The sequence below is a fragment of the Lemur catta genome, chromosome 3 (genome assembly GCF_020740605.2).
Source record: "Lemur catta isolate mLemCat1 chromosome 3, mLemCat1.pri, whole genome shotgun sequence".
Taxonomy (NCBI): Eukaryota; Metazoa; Chordata; class Mammalia; order Primates; family Lemuridae; genus Lemur; species Lemur catta.
The window spans coordinates 112,029,462-112,053,663 of record NC_059130.1 but is presented as its reverse complement, the minus strand read 5'-3'; the positions used below and the strand labels follow the sequence as shown (position 1 = coordinate 112,053,663).

The 24,202-nt window shown below is 52.8% G+C and overlaps 1 protein-coding gene across 2 annotated transcripts in view; it reads right to left on the bottom strand.

The window, feature by feature from the left end:
• Positions 1–219: 219 nt before the first annotated feature.
• ECE1 (endothelin converting enzyme 1) overlaps positions 220–24,202 on the bottom strand; it is a 102,745-nt gene continuing 78,762 nt past the window's right edge. For both annotated transcript variants that reach the window (XM_045548491.1, XM_045548490.1), the window contains 11 exons: positions 22,023–22,165; positions 20,693–20,807; positions 15,288–15,398; positions 13,920–14,018; positions 13,340–13,417; positions 11,407–11,510; positions 7,919–8,029; positions 7,148–7,215; positions 6,145–6,335; positions 3,348–3,443; positions 220–2,736 (listed from right to left, as the gene is read on the bottom strand). In XM_045548491.1, coding sequence (XP_045404447.1) covers positions 2,560–2,736; positions 3,348–3,443; positions 6,145–6,335; positions 7,148–7,215; positions 7,919–8,029; positions 11,407–11,510; positions 13,340–13,417; positions 13,920–14,018; positions 15,288–15,398; positions 20,693–20,807; positions 22,023–22,165 — 1,293 coding nt within the window. In that variant the 3' untranslated portion in view covers positions 220–2,559. The remainder of the gene's footprint in view (positions 2,737–3,347; positions 3,444–6,144; positions 6,336–7,147; positions 7,216–7,918; positions 8,030–11,406; positions 11,511–13,339; positions 13,418–13,919; positions 14,019–15,287; positions 15,399–20,692; positions 20,808–22,022; positions 22,166–24,202) is intronic.

The following is a 24,202-nucleotide window of genomic DNA, read 5'->3' as shown; positions in this document are numbered from 1 at the left end:
AGGGGTGCTCACACGATCACATGGATGAAGAGAGAGTGCTTAGGTGGGCACAGGGACTGAGGAACCTTCTGGCATTTGTCACAGTCTGAGGCCTCTGCTCTGGGGGGAGGTGTAGCCAGTCCTGGTGAGGCCAGGGTGGGCAGCTCAGTGCTGGCCAGGGTCCTCCCACGGCCCTTTAGGACACAACACCCTGGGATGACAGATACCCGGACACATGGCCCTAGGTACAAGTACTTTATTCCAATTACAATAGTGCCACACCCAAACTACAGTAGCACGAAACAAAATAATACGAAAAATAGATTCCCAGCTTTCAACCCCATGTCTGCATACCCACAGAGACGCCAGCCCCGTGGCTCCCGGGCCTAAGGGAGAAGCTCTGGAGGGGGCAGTGGCAGTGAGGACGGTTCCTTTGCTTTCACCCCTGCCAGGCCTGGGCCCTCTGCTCCCCTCCCCCCTGCCAACCCCAGCACCTCTGAGCAGTGAGAGCCGCCTGCATTCCCTGGGCTGTACCCCAGCCGCAGACACTTGCTCCCCACTGGGAGGTCTCCCAGACAGCCCCCCTCCAAGGGGAAGGCAGGAGGTGGGGGCGAGGGGGCCCAGAGCGCAAGCCAGGGCTGGAAAGGCCCATCCCTACGTGACAAGGTGCCTGTGGCCGGCTCCTGGCTCTGGCTTTCTCTGGTCCCTGTCCCATCTTTCCTCTGAAGAGCTACCAGGACTGCCACGTGTGGGGACCAGGGCCCTCATCTGGAATCCACCTCCAACACCCCTGTGCAGCCCTGAGGCTCATCCGAAGGTGGAGGACGCTCACGGGGCTGTCCGCTCCTCTCCGGCAAGGAGGCGTCTGGCTTCCGGGGTGAGCGGAGTGCACTGTGGGGACAGGGCCTGGCCAGAGGCCGGCTGCCAGGTGGGAGAGCTGTGGCTGTGGTGGTCTCTGTCTGCCTCGGTGACAGGTCCTGCTTCCCCACAGAACAGCGCTGGACGCTACAGGTGGTCCGCCTGGTGGAGCTCACGAACCTAACGCTGGAGAAGCTGTGGTCTCAGGGAGGGGGACGCCAGTCCCGGTTTGCAGGCCAGACTGGGCTGGAGAACCTTCCTCGGCTAAGAGCATCCCCAAAGGAGAGGAGTCTGTCTAGCGGTGAGCACTGCCTTAATTCAACCCAAGGGGCCAACCGGGGCGGGAGCCCAGGGCAAGTTCAGCTGTTCCTTGGACTCCTGACATCTGGGGCCACCAACCTGCAGGCCAGAGCTCCTGGGCTGCCATGATGGTGGCCCTGTGGGCACTGGGAGCGGGACTATGGCCTGTGTTCCAGTCAGGACACTTAGGGGCTACACTGAGGAGGCCAAGGGGTCTCTGGGGGCAAGGGCTGTCTCCTGGGCCGCGGCCTCAGGTAAGGCACTTGAGAACTGGTCCTGGGAGCCAGGCCGGGCCGGCGGGGACGGAGCTCAGGGGCAGGGTGTGGGCCCTGCAGGAGATGCACTGTTTTCTCTTTTCTCCTTCCCCTGGGGAAGAGGGTCAGCCAGGCCCCGAAGTGGCTGGGATGGGGGGATTGCTACAGAGAGGCAACAGGCCCCTGGGACAGCTATGGGGTGGCCGAAAGAGGAGGGAAGGAAAGAAGACATCTGTGACGCAGCGTGTACATCTCATGGGGGAGTCTCAGCCCCACAGGGCTCCTGTGGGCGGGATCCAGGGTGCTCAGTGCCCCCAGATGGGGTTGAAGGACCCTGACCTGGCCTGAGTCTGCCACAGCCATAGTCCCCTGCTGTGACTCTGGGGATCAGACTTCCTTGCTGGAGTTCCCACTGTCGGACTCTGGGGACAGGGGCAGGCAAGCTGAGAGGGGCAGGGAGGGCCCACACCTGGTGCCCTGGCCCGCCCTGAGCTGGCTCCCCCCTCTGCCTGGCCACCACGCCTCTCCTGTCCCCACCAGGTGACAGGGGCTGATACAGCACACCCCAAGGGCTGCGGCAGCCCTCTGACTTGGGGACCTGCTCAGTGATCCCCGCCTCAGCCCAGCCTCATTTCGCAGTGAGCGTGGAAGAGAGGGAGTTAATCACCGGGCTTCCCTTGTCCACAGGTCGTTTAGAAAAACGAAACATAATAAATATACCAATCCTTTCCTTAAAAGAAAAAAGTGTTTTAAATGCATTTTTTTCCCTGAAGATTTCCAGTGTATTCCACAATGTTTAAAAAATAGTTTCCCCAAAAATATATATTGAAAGCATTTGACACAGTGGTATCTGTGGTGTATCTGGCCCTTGTCGGCGTGGGGCCCCGGCAAGGTGAGCCGCCAGCCTGACACCAAATGCCCGCTGGAGTGGATGCCTGTGTGCCTGGGCTGTCAGGGTCTTCAGAGGGGACAAATCTCAGGTTACGCTGAGAGCCTGCAGCATGGGCTCCGTTCCAGGTGGAAACCCTCCGGCGCAGGGAACGGGCCCTGGGTGCCAAGCAGGCTGGGCGGAGCCCGGGAGGCTGGGTGGGGGGCACACTTGTCCCCCCACCCAGGGCTTTGTCCTCAGCCCCTCCCCTCCTCTGTCGCGGCTCTCTGTGCTTCGCCCCTACCAGACTTCACATTTGTGACGCGGGTTCATGGGGGAGCCGAGCGGGCAGCGGAAGTGTTCGGAGAACGGCCTGGAGTTGGAGAGGGAGCCGATGACCCGGAAGCGGGAAGGGCTGTGCGGGTCGGTGATGAGGCCTTCGTGGGAGCTCTCTGGCGTGCGCACAGAGCACCAGACCTTTGGGAGCGCAAAAGGGAGAGGCCGGCGTCACTGCAGGGCCCTGAGGCCACCAGATTGCCCCCATCATGACAGCAGAGGGACCAGTCCCCAACCCGGTGTCTCCACACTGTGTTCCTTCAGCCAGAGCAGCACCTGGGGCTGTTGGAGGCCTCTGTGCTAGATTTCACCCGGACAAGGGATCGTGTCCAAACGCCAGTTTGAAAACCCTGGATTTAGTCCAGATCTCTTACTTTCTGGGCAGGGCCTGGTAGCTCAGGCTGCCAACAGAAGGCTATCGACTGAATGTCACCTGAGCTGATGGCCTTGCAGTATCCTGATTTCATGAAACTTCTAGAACCCAAGAACCGGAAGGGACCTTAGTAATTGCCTTGTCCTCTGATCTACTGGATACAGGAGTCCTTTTATTAGCATTCTTGGCCCGTTCTTGAAACTGTATAGTTACAGGAAGCTCACCTCATGACAGGGAAGATGTCTTGCAGATAGTCCCATGAGTTGGGAAGTTCTCAATTTGAGGGGAACTTGTCTTTTGGCTCTCAGAGCTCCCAGAACATCAAGATGGCAGAATACACCTGAGTTTGGCATTTTTTCCTCACCTGTGATGAACTCACCTGTGCAAACCCCAGGAAGAAGAGCTGGTCATTGGTGAGACCCAGGGTCGGCAACGTCTGCTCATCCCCGTTCTTCTTCACCCAGTTCTGGTAAGCCTGGGAGAGGGAAGACCACAGCTCTCAGGGACTCCCCGACAGGCGTCCCTGATTTGTATAATCAATTGCCCTGGCTGGACATCCAAGATGCATCACAAATGTACCATGGCACAGATAGAACACACACATATGGCCGGGCGCGGTGGCTCACGCCTGTAATCCTAGCCCTCTGGGAGGCCGAGGCGGCTGGATCGCTCGAGGTCAGGAGTTCGAGACCAGCCTGAGCGAGACCCCGTCTCTACTAAAAATAGAAATAAATTATCTGGACAACTAAAAAAATATATAGAAAAAATTAGCCAGGCATGGTGGCGCATGCCTGTAGTCCCAGCTACCCGGGAGGCTGAGGCAGTAGGATCGCTTAAGCCCAGGAGTTTGAGGTTGCTGTGAGCTAGGCTGACGCCACAGCACTCACTCTAGCCAGGGCAACAAAGTGAGACTCTGTCTCAAAAAAAAAAAAAAAGAACACACACGTATACATAAACACACACACACTGGTTATACACATACATATAAACACACACATAGGTTACACATGCACATATACATAAATACACACAGGTTACACACACACATTTACATAAACACACATAGGTTACACACATATGTATACATTAACGCACACAGGTTATACACATACATATATATAAAAACACACACACATAGGTTACACACGTACGTGTACATACATACACACATACACACACACACACACACGCTTTCCCCATGATAGGCAAGGGCCCACCACCCACCTACTCAGGTTCAAAACCTAGAACTATTCTTTAATTCTTCTTTCTCTCAAATCTAACACCCAAAATCTAACCACTTCTTCCTCTTCCCGTTGCTCTATCCCCCTCTTGCCTGGACAACCTCATAATGGCTTTCTAACTAGTCTCCTTGACTCAAACTGATCCAATTGCACTCCCCTCCCGCACCGCAGCTTAAGCGTGCCTTACGAAGCAGGCGTTGGCAGACTGTGTGTGAGAGCTGCTACGTTCAGCTTTGGGGGCTAACGGTCCCTGTTCCAACAATTCTACCCTCTGTCCTAGCACGACAGCAGCCACAGACAACATGTAAACAAATGGGCGTGGCTGCATCTCCAAAAAACTTTACTTACAAAAACAGGCTCAGGGCTAGATTTGGCCCACAGGCTGTAGGTTTTAAAGGGTAAATTAGAAGTTCAAGACCAGCCTGAGCAAGAGCAGGATCCCGTCTCTACAAAAATTAGAAAAATTAGCCAGGCATGGTGGCACATGCCTGTCGTCCCAGCTACTCGGGAGGCTGAGACAGGAGGATCCCTTGAGCCCAGGAGTTGGAGGTTGCTGTGAGCTACAATGAAGTCACTGCACTCTAGCCTGGGTGGCAGAGCCAGACCCTGTCTCAAAAAAAAAAAAAAAAAAAAAAAGAAAGAAAGAAACAGGATAAATTAGATCATGTCATTCCTTCGTATAAAGCCCTGCAGCTCTCCACTGTAACCAGAACAGAACCCCAGGCTCCCTCCTCAGCTGACAGAGGCCCGGAGTGGCCTTTCTTCCTGTGAACGTGCCAGGCTTGGGTCTGTCTTGTGGCCTCTGCACTTGCTCTTCCCTTTGCTGAGACTGTTTTTCCCCAGCCCCTCCCTCATCACTGAGGTTTCAGGTCAAATGCCACCCCTCCCCTTATATTCATTACTCCGCCCTGGTTTATATCCTCTACCTTGTCAATACTGACATGATTTCTTAGGTATTTATTTGCCTTTCTCCCTGCCCCCCCGCCCCTGCCCCCGGCCTCTACTGGCATTGTGAGCTTTTTGAGAGCAAGGTCCCTGCCTGTCTTGCTGCAGACTCTGCAGTGCCTAAAACACAGCGTGTGTGTGTGTGCGTGTGTGTGTGTGTGTGTGTGTGTGTGTGTGTGTGTGAAGGGAGCATTAGAAGATTCTCAATACATTGTCCTGGACTCATAGACGTTTGGCAACTTATCGAATGTTTCTGGGCTCAGTTTGTGCATCTGCACAATGGGGATTATAGGCCTAATTGAAAAGTCGCTGGGGAGCGTGCCCTGCCTGGCACATAGTAAGGCCTCAATAAATGGCCCCTCTTAGGATTTCTGCTCTTGCTGTCACAGTTAGGAGGGACCTCTGTGTTGCTCTCCGTGACAGACACCTCCTGCTTTGCTCTTGTGGCCCCTGTTAGCATTCTCATCGGATCCTGCTGACATCTCCGAGTGCCTCCCTGCGCCAGGCCCTACGTCCAAGTCACCCTGTTCCATCTTCCCAATAACCCGACAATGCAGGTATTAGCTGTTCGCCGCCAAGCACACAGGCTCAAGGTTACACGATTTACTCCAGGACCAGGACGTGAACCCAGAACTGGCTCCATGACCAATGTCCCCTTCCCCGCTCCTCCTTCCACCTGGCCCACGGGAGCCTCCCAGGCCACTGCTGACTGATTTGGTGGTGGCTTCCCCTGCAAAGGGGAGAGCAGGCAGGTTCCTCAGGTGGGACCAGCGCACGCCCTGTCCAGGCAGGCGGGACTCAGGGCGGGAAGCCCTCTGGCGCCAGGCTCTGCACTGGCACTTCCGCGGCAGCCTCTCGGTCAGTCCCCGGGACCACCCGTTTCCACAGGGGGATGTGAGCTCCCAGGGCTGCCGCGGCCTGCCCGGGTGTCTGTGATGACCTCCACTGACGAGGCACTGGACAGGCCGGCGTGGGCAGCGGGACTCTCACCCGGTAGGCAGCCTTGAGGCCCCCGTTGTCGGCGATGTTCTCCCCGAGGGTGTGCCGCCCGTTCACCGGCTCCCCGTTCACGCTGTAGTTGCTGTACTGCTCCACCATGCACTCCGTCTGGCGCTTGAACGCCTCCACGGACGAGTTCTTCCACCACGGCCGGAGGTTCCCGTCCTTGTCGTACTCCCGCCCTGTGGGTCAGAGGGAGGCGCGGGGTGGAGGGGAGGTGTGGCACAGCGGGGGCCAGTTGCTCCCGATGGTTCCTCCTCATCCCTCTACCCTGTCCTCCAGCCAACACAGGAGATGGGCCCATCTGGGTGCCGAAGGAGGTGGATGGGTTGGCTGTTCAGAGGTGGGAGGGGACGGAGGAAAGTGGCCCAGGCAAAGCCCCAGCGTGGCCAAAGGCTCAGGGGAGCTGGGTTTATTTTCAAGACTGGCTCAGGGACCGTGGCCCTAAGTAACGGATGCCTAGGAAGGGGCAGATGGAGCCAGCAGCACCTAGGACCACAAGACAGGCCCCAGCTGCCAAGGTCCCTGCCTCTTCTGTCTTGGCTGTGGGGTCCCCAAGGCAGGAGGCACTGAGGAAGAATCTGGACTTTAGCTGGTGAGGAGGGACTGACTTCAACTCCTCCGACTGTGGTCGGACCAGAGAAGTCTCTGGAGTGGTGGAGAAATGTACGCTCCCTGCGGACTGCTACTCCCCACTGTGAGGACTGAACACTTTTCACGAGCAGGGTGTTCGTCATGTTTCCCACGATCCTCCTGAACACCGCACGAGGTTGAAATCATCATTCCCATTGTACAGACAAGGAGGTGGAAGCTTGGAGAAAGGACGGGACTTGTTAAAGTTCATACAATCAGCAGGTTGGTAGAACCAGGATTTGAACCTAGATCCTTCTGTCTCCAAAGCTAAGGCCTTTAGAAGTGAAGGGAGTGGGAGGCAGAAGCAGCGGGGCCTGGAAGCTGATGGGCCCATCTGAAGGGGACCCAAGGGAACCCGTACCTTGATCGTCAAAAGCATGCGTCAGCTCATGGCCCACGACGACACCGATGCCACCAAAGTTTAAGGCCCTGGAGGGGGAACACAAAGGCGAGGGCAATGCCTCCAGGGAAGGGGCTTTCGCTCTTGCCCAGTTATGTGACCCTCCCTTCCTGGGCCTGGAGACATAGCAGAGTCCTGCAGGGCTCTGTGGGGGTGGGGCCATGGCCTAAGCCTGCAGCCAGACCCCTGAAGCCTGTTGGAGCTGGCGGAGTCTACTGTGGTCAGCTGTGCCCACTGGGTACCACACGATGTGCTAGATGCTCTACAGAACCGCGCTGTCCTCTTCAGTCATTGCGGAAAAGTTAGGTGTTACTAACCGGCTCTGTGAATAAGCCCACTGAGGCTGGGAATGGGCCCATCACTCTGCCCAGGGGCCGCACACTCATCAAACAGCAGACCTGGGATTCAAACCCAGGATCGTGCAGTTTCATTTCTGAGATGTGCCCTCACCCCTTCCCACTCCCCAGCTCTGACTGTTTTAAAACATTGTCAGGGGGGCGTTTCTCCTACACGGGGGATTCTGGATCCAAGAGACCCCTGGAGAGAAGGAAAGGGAGTGAGGATATTTCCTCTGCAACTTTTCTGACAGTCCCAAGCCATGTGGGCCACTAAGGCAGAGATCACCCGCGGGCCTGGCTTGGTGGTGTGGTCAGCTCTGGGCCATGGTGCTGGGCTGGGGGTCCGAGGAGGGGTGGTGGAGGGAGTGGGATGGGAGCACCGGAGGCAGCCTACTTGGGTGAGGAGCGGGTGTAGAATGGTGCCTGCAGGATCCCGGCCGGAAACACGATCTCATTCTTGGTGGGCGAGTAGTAGGCGTTCACCATGGGCGGCGTCATGCTCCACCTGCAAGCAACGCGCACGCTTGAGATCTCAGGCACAGCTGGTGGGAGGGCAGGTGGGGACAGCCCACCTGGAGGGCAGCTTGGAGACTGGTATCAAGAGCCTTAAAAATAGGGATTCCCCTTGACCCCAGGCCCAAGTGCACACACATACAAGCAGCACTGTTTTTGAGGGGAAAACTAGAAAACACCTGCCCATAAATAAGGAATCGGTTAAATATATGATATCATGTCACATAGTGTGGTGTACCAAGGCTCTTACAAACAGCAAGATGGACCCTTAGATATTGAAAAGTCATCACTGTCTAGGCTTGAAACCTATCCATTAGCAATTCTCAAAGTGTGGTCTGTGGACACCTGGAAGGGGAGCCCCCAAGACTCTTTCAGGGGGTCCGTGAAGTCAGACCACATAGTAATATTAAGATGTCATTTGCCTTTTCTGCTGTGTTAACATTTGCATGCATGATGCAAAAGCAACGTGGGGTACAACCGCTGGAGCCTGAGCATGAGTCAAGGCAAGTTCTAGAGGTCACATAGCAAATGAGCTGTTTTCACTTAGAACATATTTAATGAAGTAGCATAATTATTAATTTCATTAAATGTAACCCCCTGAATACAAGACTTTTATTTTTTTAGAGATAGGGTCTCGCTCTGTTGCCCAAACTGCAATGTAGTCACACAATCATAGCTCACTGTAACCTTGAACTCCTGAGCTCAAGCAATCCTTCCATCTCACCCTCCTGAATACCTTGGACTATGGGTGCATGCCACCACACCTAGCTAATTATTTTTATTTATTTTTTATAGAGATGTGGTCTCATTATGTTGCCCAGGGTGGTCTTGAACTCCTGGCCTCAAGTGATCCTGCAACTTCAGCCTCCCAAAGTGCTGGGATTGCAGGTGTGAGCCACCATGCCAAGCCAAGATGTTTTAACGTTCCACATGACCAAGGGAGAAATCCACAGAAAGCATTCTGCTTTTGTCATGGAACGCCACTGGTACTTTTAGGACTGACAAACTATGGAATTTCAGACTTGGGTATTTGGCAAACATTTTCTTAAAAATGAATAAAGTAAGCTTATCACCTCAAGGAAAACAACTCACATCATTTGTTGCCAATGATAAAAATAGTTTTCAAAAAATTTTCCAAAAGAAATTTCAAAGTTTCAAGCAAAAATTAAAAATTTTCAAATCTTCTCTTGGCTACCACAAATTTGACAGCTTTTCTGTAACACTTATAGGCCTTTCTCACAAGGTCAGCAGTGATATCAACAAATTAAGGGATACCCCAAATGTGGATTTTAATACTGTATAATGAAAGTGTCACTGTTTAGAAAATCTGTAAAATTCAGTGAACCACTATTTTCCAAATGCCTAATGCATGATGTTACAAAATCACACTTGGGTAAAAGATCCATTCAAAGCACAAGATACACCAGTGGATTTTAGTGTAACAGAGTATGAAAAGTTTATGGCTATGGTTTCAGATTCCACATTGCAATCAACCTTCAAGAAATTACTACTTGTTGGCCAGGCTCATGCCTGTAATCCTCCCTGTAATTTGGCACTTTGGGAGGCCAAGGAGGGAGGATTGCTTAAGGCCAGGAGTTCGAGACCAGCCTGAGCAAGAGCAAGAACTTGTCTCTACAAAAAATAGGAAAATTATCCAGGTGTGGTGGTGCGCAACTGTAGTCCCAGCTACTCGGAAGGCTGAGGCAGGAGGATCACTTGAGCCCAGGAGTTTGATGTTGCAGTGAGCTATGACAATGCCACCACCCTCTAGCCAAGGCAACAGAGCGAGATTCTGTCTCAAAAAAAAAAAAAAAAGAAATGACCACTTGTTGAGTGTTTTGGTGTAGTATCAGAAGAATATACACAAATATCAGAAAAGACTACTAAAATATCCTCCCCTTTTCCAACAATATCTGTGTGTGGTTAGATTTTCTTTATATATTTCAAAATAACATATTGCAACAGATTGAATGCAGAAGCACATATAAGAATCAACTGTCTTCTTTTAAGCCAGATATTGAAGAACTTTGCAAAAAGTAAAACAATACCTTTCTTCTCAATAATTTTTGAAAACTTTCAAAAATTTTATGAAAATTTTCATAAAAATCAATATAACCCACATAAATAGAAAAGCTTTTGGGGACGCAACAATTTTTTAAGAGTACAGAAGGGTCCCGAGACGAAAACGTTTAAAAGTAATGGCAGATAGTAACGAAGTACTTGGCATTTTGGTGACTTTTCTGGCCTGGAGGGGAGGGGCGGGTGAGGAATAGAGTGAGGTGCAAACGACATTTTGTCCAAGAGCATAAACAGTCACTCTGCTTCCTCAGGGTGAGCCACAGAGAGAGATGTGGTAAGGGAAGCCCCAGGCCAAGGGAAGACATTGAGAAATTTAAAATATTGTATTTGTATTAAAATAATCACAGATGCATTAATGGGTAGGAGACAAATTTAAACGAAAAACTGTAAGCTGAATTAAGAGATTTCGGATCGATTGGCAACAGTGCCTGAGCCATACTCCGAGGCAAAAGCCCACCTTGTGCATTTAGCGGGTGCCCTGGTTGAAGATGAGAAACTTGGAGGAAACAGAGCTGTCTGAACCCTGGTTGTCCACGAGGGGGCACCGCAACCAAAGAGAAGCTGCTTTCACCTTCAGCAAGATTAACCCGGCAGAATGTTTTAGGAAGGGAGGGACCTTGGTCTGGGACTAGAACTGGGCTGACAACATCTGACTTTTCTAAGGAAACAGTTTAAAAAAGGACGGATACCAAGTCTCACTCCAGATTGTTCTGATGTAAGAAGGTCAGGAGGCCTTATTTTGGAAAATGTTCCCCAGAGAACCCTGATGTGCCGTGAGGTTTGGGAACCAAAGCTGCTGGGGCCCATCTAGAACCTTCCCCAGGCCTCTGCGGGGGGCCTGTCCTGAGAAACCACCACTCCTGTCAGTGAGGAACTACCAGAAACTGGCCCTTGCCGGAGTCCTCACATTTGACTGTCACAGTGACCAAGGACCAGCTCCTCCCATCCTATCTTGCAGGTAACAGAACGAAGCTGCCCCGAATGCGGCTCAGCGCCAGAGGCCGGGCTCACGCTGCCAACAGGCTTGGCGCCCGGACTCGAGCCCATGCCAGCTCCTAGCTGGGCCACGCCTCTGCGGCCCTGGGTGTCTTCACCTGAAAAGTGGGATAACAATGGTGTCCGCTCCTCAGGGGCTCTCATGGCAGTCGTATCTGGTGCGTGGCAGGTGTGCACGGAGGGCAGGTGCGTGGCAGGTGGGCACGGAGGGCAGGTGCGTGGCAGGTGGGCACGGAGGGCACCCTCACGTGGCACGGGAGCCTGCGCCTTCCCAGCAGGGCCCGGGGGACTTACTGATCTCTGTTGGGGGCTTTCCTGAGCTGGTCGGCCGTGACCCTCCACGAGAAGTTGAAAAACCGCATGGCATTCTCGAAGTAGAGGTCTGGCACTGCAGTGTACTGGAAAAGAGGAAACAGAGTCACAGGAGCAGCGCGTGCGCAGGCCGGGGGGCGAATCCTAAGGCCGAGGAAGCCGAGAGCTGTGGAGGTGAAGGGCGACTCAGGGCTGCAGGCGTGGGCTCTGCCCTTGGCCTTCAGCCTGCAGGGGTCTGACACTAACGCCCCCCTTCAAGGACACTCTAAGAGCGTCACCCAGGGGTGTCAGACGGTGTCACAGTGCTGCAGGGTGGTCCTGCGGCAGTGCCTGGGTCTGAAACAAAATTATCTCCTGTGCTGTCCGGCGGAAGGTTCCGTGGTGACGGACGTGTTCTGTGCCTGCCGTCCATATGCCAGACACCAGCCACAGGTGGCTACTGAGCATTGCCAATGTGGTGAGTGTGGGTTTTAAATCTAATTTTAATTAATTTAAGTTTTAATTCATTAAATAGCCACCTATGGCTTGTAGCTACCACACCTAACAGCTGAGAGCTAGTGAATGAAGCTGGAACCCATCTCGGACACGTCACGGGACAAGTATTATTGCACAGTGGCCCCCCGCTACTGCTCAGCCTTTCAGCTCCTGACAGCTGCAAATTCTCCCCTAGATCCACGCCAGAGCCTCCTGGCTTCACATCAGGGCTCTGGCACAATGGCAGATCCTCAGGCAGGACACCAGTGCTGTGGGCTCTGCCTGCTGCCTCCAGGGTCCCAGATCTTGCATCGTGACACTCTGCAGCATCTTCCATGACTCTCAAGGAAGAAGGCTGCAGAGTGAGGCTTGTACTCTCAGAAGTAATTTTAATATTCTTAGGTTTTAAATAGAACCATGATGAGAGATTATTATAATTTTTAAAATGTCTACATTCACAAATTTTAATCACGAGAAGATACAAAACTTTATTATCCAAGGCAGAAGCACAATCCACTTAACAGAGTGACCTGCCCAAAGTTGTAACCAGCAGCGATATATCAGCTAACCTTGCTGCCTAAATTAAGCTGAAAAATGCATTTGAGATTTATGCTTCCTCTTTCCCATTAGCATTTCGAGGTCAAAAATCAGAGGTCCTGGCCGGGCGTGGTGGCTCAAGCCTGTAATCCTAGCATTCTGGGAGGCTGAGGCACGAGGATTGCTTGAGCTCAGGATTTCGAGACCAGCCCGAGCAAGAGCAAGACCCCATCTCTAATGAAAATAGAAAAATTAGCTGGGCATGGTGGCGCATGCCTGTAGTCCCAGCTACTCGGGAGGCTGACGCAGGAAGATTCCTTGAGCCCAGGAGTTTGAGGTTGCTATGAGCTAGGCTGACGCCACTGCACTCTAGCCCGGGCAACAGAGTGAGACTCTGTCTCAAAAAACAAAACAAGAGAAAACAAACCAAAATAAAACACACAAAAAAATCCAAACCACCAGAGGTCCAAGCCTCTCTGAGGAGGAGGGGGAGGACCCTGGGGACCTGAGTTAACTCTGGAAGCAGGACCAGGGAGGGTGGACACGGTTTGAGGGGCTCCATGTTATGCTCCACCCCGTGATGTCTTAGGGCCACCGATTCTCTCTGGCCCCTCTAGGATGTGTTTCCCCGTTATATCCCACTAAGTGGGGCTGACCACTCCCAGCAGGGCATGCGGCTGTGTTCTGGTACTGACTGCTGGGCACTGCCTGCTGGTAGCTCCAGGGAGGCAGGGTCTCCAGCTGACCCAGAAGCAGGCAACGGCCCCAGCCCCATCCCACGCCCCATAATCTCTTGATGTCCTGACCGCCACACTTCCCCAGCACCCCATCTGGACCCAGCCTCGCCTTGGCCCCTTCCCAAGGGAGCATTTGGGAATGCAAGGTGCAGGGTGGCAGCACTCACGTCATTGAACACCTTGTCGAGCTCCTTGGGGTCCATGATGAAGTTGGGGTAGCCTATCATGTTGTAGATGGCGTCCGCCTGAATGGGAGAGACAGAGGAAGTGAGCAGCCCTGGCCAGGCCGGCCCCAGCCCTGTGGGTGCCAGGCGCAGGGTCTGGGCCAAGCGGAAACAGGGCCAGGCTGCTCCTGCCTACGGGCTTCCACATCCCTTTCTGGAAACACTCCCCCCTTGCCAAACTTTGGTTCTCTGCTTAAATGTCCCCCCGCCCACGCCCAGGAAAGCCTTCTCCAACCGCACCCCACTGGATGGTGCGGATCCCTCACTCCTGTGGACGTGACATATGTTCTTCCACTTTTCCTGTACACCCAGCGAGGTTTGTTTTTTACGGTCACTCATGGAATCGTGTGCTCAGGTTGTCCTTTCGCCCCACTAGGCTGTTCCTGCCCTGAAGGCAGGACGGCATCCAGGTGGTGCTCACTGGATCTCACTAGCCTCTCCTTCACCCACCCTCCTCCATCTGTGGCCGCAGCCTCTGTGCTGAAGCCTCGGCCACCCCCACCAGGCGCCTGGCCAGCCTCACCTTCTCCTTGGCCGACTTCCGGGTCTCTTCGTCCATCCACTTCAGGGTGCTCAGGCTTTCCTCAAATGCCTTCTTGATCTCTAGGATTATCTCAGTGGCCTGAGGAGACAGACGTCGCCCCAGTAAGGTCTGGACACTGGCCTCGCCTAAATGCAAGGGGGGCCCCAGGCAGAGGATGATGCCGGGCCAGAAGCTAACCTCAGTTTTGGCTCACAGCTCAGGCCAGGGTAAGAGAGGGAGACACAGCTGCGTTTCCCAAACCAGGTCCTAACACTGACCTCCAGTAACACCCTTCCATTAACAGGGCTCCAGGGTCAAATAAACTTAGGATAAGGTTCGGGAACACTGGTAAAGTCTTTTTGCTGCAGGACTTTTCAGAGCCTTTAATGTGGTAATATTTACTGTGACTCTTTCAGAGAGGGCTAGAATACGTAGCCTCGCTCAGACTTACTGGACCACAGAATTCCTTTCTGATGGAATGGGTTTTAAAATCTAGAGAACTTGAGTTCTGAGGAGCAGTTTCAGAAATGCTGTGCGCAGGCTGGAGATAAAAAGCTGTTGTGGAGGGTGACAATGTCATGGGCAGACCTGGAGGCCGAAGACAGGAAGCTGAGGATTCTAGTTAAGGCAGAGGCAGAGCCACGTGGCAGCAAGGGCAGGGCGCTGACAGCTGCGACTCGAGACTCTGCCTGGGCTGCTCGCAGGCCGGCCAGCGACCAGATCTGAGTCTCCGCTGGCTAATCTCTGACTACAGATAACTTCTGCATTAACACAAATTAGCACTACTTGTAATCAAAACTGGAACAATATATAATATGTAATGGCACCCATTCGCTGCACGCTTATCTCGTGCCAGGTCTCCTTACGTGCGGCATTTCATTTCACCTCCCTCTGTGGGAGGAACGCCCTACCCTCCACCTTCCAGATGAAGTCAGAGCGCTGTCCCCAGTCACCCAGCCAAAGGGCGGTGAAGCCAGGATCCAAGCTTAGGTCTGGCTGTCTCCACAGTGCTCAGCCATGATGTCCCCCTTCCTGTCTAGAACAAACCCATTACCCACAGAATAAGAAAAATCTCACTCTCTGGGCCAGAGCTGCTCTGTTGGGTCCTTCTCACCCTTGCGGGTGGGGACGGCAGTCACAGCCCTGCAGGTTGCTGGGAGGATCAGACGAGAGAGTGCAGAGGAAGGGCCTGGCACCCAGTAGCAGGAGCTATTACGAGGGACTCATCGCACTCAGGGTGTGAGAAGGGGACCTCTGAGTTCAGGCTGGAGCAGGAAAGGCCCCGAGCCGGCCAGAGCGCGGGCTGCTAAGTCCATGAGGGCCGAGGCAGGCTGACATCACGGCCTGTGTGCATGGGGAGGGACTTACTATGTTCTTGCTGTCCTCGGCGAAGGTTGCTTTGACGAACATGGGGCCCAGGGCAAAGCCCAGGTTGTTTTCTGTGTCACTCACACAAAACTTCCAGCGAGGAAGACAGGTCTGGAAAACACAAGTGGGATGGCTCGCTTGACCCCGGCCCCCCTTTCCTGGCCTCGCTGTCGGGGAGGTGGCACCATCTGGGCCCCTGCTTCCTTCCAGGACCGCAGGGAGACCTCCCTGACCTGGTGAAGTTATTTTAGGTCCTGAACCAAGAGGCTGCAGATACTCCTCACTGCCATCCCTGAGTGCCAGGCCCTGTGCTCGGGACTTCACAAACAGTATCCCCTTGAGCTGTCAAAATGACCATGGGAAGCGCGGCTCATGAGCCATGTGACAGAAGAGAACGCAGAGAGTCAGCAAGGGGCAGTCGCTGGTCCAGGGTTCCCCAGCAAGGGAGGGGTGTTGCTTGGACGGTGGCTCACACCCTGTGCTCCTACTCTGTCCTGCCTCCCAGGGGAGACCAGGCATCTGGTGGCAAAGAGCCAGGGAAAGTCACCTGTCTACCCTGAGCAGCGGGGAAAGCTCCCCAGAAGGCCGGGGCCCCAACGCCACTGAAAGCCTCCTTGAAAACTAACAGCTCCAGTAGCGCTGCAGGATTTCCATGTGCCGGTTCTTCCTTGGTGTTTCCCACTAGTCCACAGGACACCCCTATGTGAACCGGAAACAGGCGTCCGCGGGCTGCAGCCTCCTGGGGCGTGGCCTGGGGAAGAGCGCCAGGGCCCAGGGTCCCCCTGCCCAGGCATCCCTCTGTGGACAGTGAGCATGACCAGGCGTGGTGGCCCTGCTCATGTAAATCCTTCATGCTGCAGAGGCAGCGGATGTCTTCTTAATCCTGAAGAACAGGTGGTGGCGACCACCCGCGCTCCGGGCAGCCTGATTCATGACGGCCCTACCCTGCAAACCACCCAAATGCCCATCAACAGACAGATGGATAAACACAATGTAGTATTTTTATACAGCAACGTACGCCTTGGCAACAAAAAGGAATGAACTACTGATACATACGACAACATAGACGCATTCCACAGATGCAGGCTGAGCAAAGGAGCCAGGCTCGTGGTGCGTGATGCCATCTGCACCCGCCGCTGCGGTGGGGGAGCTTGCTGCTCAGAGGACGCTGGGTACATGGGGGACGGGAATGTTCTCTATCTTGACCGGGTGGTGGTTACCTGGGTGACTTCATTTGTCAAAACTCAATTGTATACTGTATATTTTATTGTAGGCAAATTATGTCTTGGTTAAAAAAAAAAATTCTTCCAGGCAAGGAGGAGGAAGAGGGAGGGAGAAAGGGGCACTCTAGTCTTCTGTAAGTTCAGTCACCCAAGTTCTTTTTAGTCTCCCCAACTTCATGGCCCTTTGGACACCTGCCTTCTGCCCTGCCTCGGCGGTGGAGCCCACGGTGGGACACACAGTCTGTGTCTGGCCGAGGCCAACCACACAAGGGGTCAGGACTCGAACTTCGAGGTTCCATGGAGGTTCCAGGCTGTGATGGTTGGATCACAGTCACAGACACATTCTTACACAGGGTCTTCTCAGGAGGCTCTTTGGATAAACCCATTCATTCATGCAGGCATTCATTCATTCACGCAGGCATTCATTCATTCACACATCTAGTGTTCTCTGAGCAGTACCTCCGCGGCCTGACTGTGCTAGGTCTTTGGAATCTACAGATGAGTCAACAGTGAGCCCGCACTTAAGGGACTCAACTGAAATGCCCGGAACGTCCAGTGGGAGACGCAGACCGGCAGTGACAGCACCCACAGCAGTAAGCGCAGCAGTGAAGACCAGTGAGTGTTCGCGCTGTGCCCGGCCCCATCCCTTGTGATGCTCTCGGTAACTGTACGAGGCAGGTCTCCCTTTGTTCCTTTTTGCAGATAAAGAAACTGAGGCACAGAGAGGTTAAATCACTTGCTTGAAGGGATCTCCCGCGGAGTAAGTGGTTGAGGTGGGATCTGAACCCAGAAAGTCTGGCTGCAATGTCGCCCCTCAAAGAGGCCACACTCACCACCTCCAAGTCATGAAGTCCCTGGCAGTGCTACAGGATGATGTGAAAATCTTCATATGGAGCAAGGGTCAGGTGGCCCTCATGCGGTCAGGAACGTTCATCCGGGAGGGACCTACGAGCCAAGTCTGGGGAGATGAGGAGCAGCCAGCCAGCCTTCTTCACCCCAGCTGGCAGTACTTTTTTAAACCTCCCTCTTGTTCACGGCAACACAGCAGCACTAAGCCAGGGGGAGGGAGGGGTTTACCAGCTGGGCTTCCTTCCTCGCTGCTGGGAGTCGCAAATCCCGGATAGTAACTGGTGATAAGGGAGCTTTAGCCTGTGGAACAGACTTTGCAGGGATCCCCTCACGTAATCCTAGACAACCCTTGGATAAGCAGGGCAGAGATTAGTTACCCGTTTTATAGACGGCGGAGCCCCGCCCCAGTTAACCCAAGGTTGTACGGTCAGAAGAAGCATTTCAAACTCAGCTCTTCTGACCCCACATTCCGTGCTGGTCCCTTACGCCAGGCTCCCTCCCCACAGGGACGAACAACTGCACGCTCCACGCTGCTTTGCACATTCTAAGTGTTCTCCCAAGTGGATGCCATTCACAGGAGTCCTGCAAGATGAGGTCAGGAATGATCCCAATGTGCAGATGAGAAAACTGAGGCTCAGAGAGGTACAAGGACTACCCACGGTCACTCAGTTGGGATGTGGCTTTGAGTTGTGCTGAACACAAGCAGGATAGACTTGGCCTGGGCCACGAAGCGACCACAGTGGGGGAGTGTGGAAGGGGCAAGTATCCTCCACTCCTCAGCCCTGGGGCATCCAGAGACCCCTGGCTCACACACAGCCTCCTGCCTTGGGGTCTCCCACCTGCCCCTGCCTCTGCTGAGGCCTCTCTGCACCCCATCTGCTCCAGTTGCCACATTAGAGCAGCACCTTGTCCTTTGAACCTGGTCCAGGGAAGCTCATTCCATTAATTAATTAATTAATTATTTTTAATTGTGGTAAAATACACAGGACATAAAAGTTATTATCCTAACCATTTTTTTTTTTGAGTCAGAGTCTCACTCTGTTGCCCAGGCTAGAGTGCTGTGGTGTCAGCCTAGCTCACAGCAACCTCAAACTCCTGGGCTCAAGCAATCCTCCTGCCTCAGCCTCCCAAGTAGCTGGGATTACAGGCATGCGCCACCATGCCCAGCTAATTTTTTCTATATATTTTTAGTTGTCCAGCTAATTTATTTCTATTTTTTAGTAGAGACTGGGTCTGACTCTTGCTCAGGCTGGTCTCAAACTCCTGAGCTCAAATGATCCGCCCGCCTCGGCCTCCCAGAGTGCTAAGATTACAGGCATGAGCCACTGTGCCTGGCCCATCCTAACAATTTTTAAGGGTATAGTCCAGTAGTGATAAGTATATTCTCACTGTTGTGCAATCAATTTCCAGAACTACTTCATCTTGCAAATCTGAAACTCTATACTCATTAAACAATAATCTACCTCCCACCCTCGCCCCCCACCCCCGACCCAGCCCCTGGGAAGCTCGCTTTTAATTTTCGGTTCCTGCAGAGCCGAAGCTGAGTGGTGCAGAGCCGGCTGTGGAATCAGATGTGCTGGGTTTGCACAAGTCCCTTCCCCTCACTAAGTCTCAGTTTCCTCATCTGTAAAATGGGAGATGATAATTCCTAATACACAAAGCTGTTATAGAAACTGGGTGAGATAATGCCTATAAAAGGTAAATATCCAATAACGGTATCTTCAGTTATTATTATCATCATTATTAGTGAGTAGCTGAAAGTGCCTCAAAGTTGTAGACTTCAAGACCAGGCTTCGAATTCAGGCTTGAATTCATTGCCAGGTGACTTGAGAAAGTCCCTCCACCTCCCCAAGTCTCAGCTTCCTCATCCAACCCCAGAGGGTGAAAGACGGTGCAGGTGAGACTCCCCACGCAGCGCTGCCTCCGTAGCCATCACCCCGGGCCTGGTCAGACCCTTCCTGTACAAAGTCCCCTGGGAGGCCAAGTGCTGCAGAGAATGGAATTCTGGTTCTGGTCACATCTATAACCCAGGGCCAGTCCAAGGTAGGTGCAGGTAGAGCAGGAAACCGGGTGGGCCGGGCAGGGCAGCCAACCCACCGCTTGTCCTTGTCCTTCTGCACAGGGCACAGTGGCTTTCGTGGCCAAGGCCTGATGGTGCCCTCGGAAGCTCCTCTGGTCAGAAGCAGGGCTTGCTCCCAGCCACCCTCTCTCTCGGTCCCCTCCTGCCAAAGGGGGCTGCACATGGGGACGGGAGAGAAAAGAACTTTTTCCAGGATGAACTCCAGGGCCGGAGGCAGGAGCCCACATCCTGCCATTCTCTGCCAATCCTTATCGGGCCCCACCCACTCCACTGACTCTGGGGGCACCTAGGAGGGAGTCCAGCTGGAGTGTGCCCTGCCTGCCTGGGGAGGGCCTGCTGGGGGCCTGCTAGCTGCTGTCCTGGGTGGGGGCAGGGTGTGCCAGGCGAGCTTGGCACCCCAGTCTCTACTGCTCTGCAGATGGGGTACCTCTCATCCACCCCCTGGAGCCCCATCTCGGTATCCCACCCTGGGCTCAGAGCCTGGCACACAGTGGCAGGAATTCAGGGCATAACCATCCAGCTGCACAAAGGCGAGGGTGACCAGCCACTTCCTCTGGGAGAAGGGAGAAGTGGCTACAGAACCTTCTACTGGGGCGGGTTCCCCTGGGGGAGGGCAGGGAAGGGCCCTGAAGCCTCTGGAAGATTGGACCCTCAGGGGTCACGTGGAGCAGAGCCCACCAAGTCTGGGGCCTGCGACTCCTGCTACTCCAGAAGCCCCGGGGCCTAGCTCTGGCCTGGCTTTCCCAGACTACAGAGGATAACAGGGACAGTGGACACTCACGTAGTACCTGCCATGAACCAGGTGCTGTTCTACGAGCTTCATGTTTCTGGGGAGGAGGAGTATTACTGCAGTTGCCTTGCGCAAAGCAGGGATAATAACAGTACCCGCCTCACAGGGCTTGTGAGGACCACGTGAGTTATTCAGGGAGAGCATTTATCATCACCACCAAGAAGGAGTTGGAAGGGAAAGGACAAAAGCCACCTTTTGCTGCAATTAGCTAAGTTGCTAAGACTCCTCTTTACCCTTGACTTGGCATAACCACCTCCTTCCAGAAGCTTCTGCCCACCCCCAGCTGGCTTAGGTCCCTTTCTGGGCTCCCACAGACACCTGGGCAGGCCCCTTCAAGGGCTGTCTTCATTCTCTTCCTGTTGTCTACCTCCCTCATGCGCTCCATGGCTCTGAGCAGGTACCACCGGCCTAGCACACAGTAGGTGCTCAGCATGTGTACAGGAATGCACAGTAACAGGCTCACCTTCTTGGTCCCATACATGACTTCCATGAACTTCTCATCGGCATCCTGAAAGCGCTGATCGAGGAAGGAACTTGTTTTCCGCACCAGGTTCCAGATCATGTAGTTGTTCAGCAGGCTGGGGCAAGAGGAGACCAGACTGGTCAGAGATGCCCCAGGCTGGAAGCATCGCAGCACTTCTCCCGCTGACCCCTAGGGGGCTCTCAAACTCGGCGCCTGATTGACCAGGTTACTACTCTCTAAGTACATGGAATACAAACCCCTTGGTGCCTAGTGCAAGCAATCGCTTGTATACCACAAGTGCTCAATAAATCCTTGTTGCCTAGCTGCTTTGTGTCTGGCCTCTGTGAAGTCCCTGCGTGGAGACTTACCCTGGATGGTGTCTGCTACAGGGAGAGGGTGGGGAAGAGGCTGCCATGTCTACAGCTTGGAGATGTCCCCGCAGGAAGGCCAGAGAAGGGGAAGGGGAAGAGCAGAAAAGTAGCTCTGGCCAAGGTTTCCATGATGACACAGGGGACCAGGGGCACAGGGGACCTATCTGTGGCTGTCGCCACTGTTGCAAAGAAGTCACCTTAGCACAAAGATGTTCACTACAGCGAACTTCTAGCCTCTAATCGGAAATCGACCCAAATGTCTGACAACAAGAGAAGTGGTAAATAAATAATTGCATTTATATATGATGGAATACTATGAAACCATGAAAAATGATGTCTGCAGACAGTTTAGGATGACTCGGGGAAAATGCTCATGGTAAAGGGCGAGGGAGAAGCAGCCTATAGATCTAGGTACAAATGATGCGGACAAAAGAACCATGTATTAGAAACTCCCTCTCTCTCATGCTGCCTCCTCCATGTGCACATGCACATCCCAGAAGATCAACAGTAGTGTTTCAGGAAATTTAATTTTTTTCCTGTTTTTTCTATAGTTTCAAGATTTCTACCAGTCTTTAAAATTTAAAAATAAATCATAAATCTTAACCAAAAATAATAGCTACCATTTACTGAGTCCCATTTTGCATTAGGCAATGTGTTAAAACACCTCACATTGATTATTTCACTTGATTCTCACAGCCCCCCTACATGCTGGGTGCTATTAGTATGCCCATTTTGTAGATAAGAAAAATGAACCTAAGAAAGGATAAGAAATTTGCCCAAGGCTACAAAGCCGGTAGGGAAAGGAGCTAGGATTTGAACCTGTGCCTATAACCAGGATGTCCTGCTGCCTCTCACAGAAGCCCACCCCAGGGCTCATTTTCCTGAGTCAGTTTGTCACCTCCCACTCCTGCCCATCATGCCTGAGCAGGGCACGGCCCAGGCTGCCAGGGTCCCCTTACCATTTGTCAGTGCTGTTGATGAGAGTGGACACCTGCTCGAGGTATTCTTTGTCGTAGACCACGATAGGCTCGGATTCATTGATCTCCACAGGGTAGAAGATGGTATTGAGAAAGGGCAACCAGTTGATGGCGGGTGCCAAGGTCTGCAAGGGAAGAAGACAGTGTGATGCAGCTGGGCTGCGTCTCCTCATGGCCCAGGTCTCCAGGGCTATCTTCTGCAGGAGGCGTCATTGCACCTGCCGCCGTTTGGCAAAGGACAGAGCTTGGCGCTGTCTGATGGTCTGAGCGGACAGTCAGAGGCTGGCTGACTTTTGTCAAACATGCTACAGGCAGAATTCTAAGGAGCCTGACACAAAAATTCAACTTGAAATGGAACTAGGATGGTATAAAAGGAGATGCAGTGGCAGCTACCATTCACCAGCCCCCTCCGTGTGCCGGGAGCCGTCACAAATTATCCCACTTGGTCCTCATGAAAGCCCAAGTGGTAGGTACTATTCTTCCCACTTACCAAGGAAGAGACTGAGCTTCAGACAGGCCTGAAACAGATAAGTGTGTAGAATCTGGAGCCAAACTGCCTGGGCTCTTATTCTAGGTCTCTTACTTACTAGCTGCATAACCTTGAGGAAGTTAACAAACCCCTCTGTGCCTCAGTATCTCATCTGAAAACTGAGGATCACCATAGTAACAAAACCTGCCCCATCAGGTTACTGTGAGGATCTAATGAGCTAACGCTGTCTATTCTGTTCAACATGGGCTTCCATAACGTCAGTTAGCTTCTTTATGTTTGGTAAGTTTGGGAATAAGAGCAGTATAAGGTGTAAACTGCATCGGTCTATAAATGATGTTTCCCAGGCATGGGATCTGGAAAGGCGAGAGTAGAAGGCTAACCTTCAGCAAGGGAGGGAGACCTTCAGCAAGGGAGGGAGACCTTCGGCAAGGGAGGGAGACCTTCAGCAAGGGAGGGAGACCTTCAGCAAGGGAGGGAGACCTTCGGCAAGGGAGGGAGGGCCTCAGCTCAGCTGACGCACAACCAGGAGGCTGGTCAGCTCTATTTAGGTTGGTTGAAAATGGGCACCTGCAGCAGGGCTCACTCCCTCCAGCTCTGCATAACTCTCAGCTTCCAGCAGGTTGCATTCCTTGGCCTGTGGCTCAGGCTCCCTGTCTACCTGCAGCACCTTAGTGTCCACGGCCAGCACTTCCCCCGAGGGAGCCTCTAGCCATGCTGAGCTACCTCTCAAGGCTCCAGTTACTATTTTGTTAGGGTTCTGACTACAATATTGCACAACTTTTTTAAAAAAATTGTGGTAAAACACATATAAGATAAAATTTACCATCTTAACCAATTTACAGTTCAAGGGCATAAAGTTCATTCACATTGTTGTGCCACCATCACCATCATCCATCCACAGATTTGCAAAACTGAAACTCTGTTCCGTTAAACAATAAACTCCCATGGCCTCCCACCCTGCCCCTGGAAACCACTTCTACTTTCTGTTTCTATGAATTTGACTATTCCAGGTACCTCATGTGAGTGGAATCATTCAGTATTTGTCCTTTTGTGCCTGGCTTATTTCACTTAGCATAATGTTCTCAAGCAAGTTGCATAACTTCTGAATGGTTTGCTCCTGTCCTAGTTTTCTCAGCTGTCCTGTTATTTTTAGTGTGCAATTTTACAGAATGCAAGGTTTTCCAGGACTACATATTCTGTGCTATAGCAACAGTTCCTGTGCGTGTCAATCACTTAGATGGGTGTATCTGGCAGTTAGCAAGCAATCCATCAATGCTGGCTGCTGCCACCATTGCTCAAGGTCTCCCAAGAGTGGCCCTGGGCTTGTTCAATTCCAAATTCTGTTCTCTGTTCCACTGAAAAAGGGCAAAATGCAAGACAGATGAAGGAAGTGAGAGATGCCTTATAAATCGCTTTCATATGGGAAAATCAATCAATAATGTAAAATCAATCTGTAATGTAAGATCAATCTATAACCTGTTGGTAAATACTATGATGTCCTTAGGGAGAGAGACAGCCATAAAGCTCTCCCTTTAACACAATGAATTTGCACATGAGGTAAGGTGGCTTTTCTGAGGTCACACAATTAACTAGTGACTGTGTAGGTCTAAAACTCAGGTTCACTCATCTCTCTGGGTTTACAAGGGCAGCTCAGCTGCTGGGGAACAAGGGA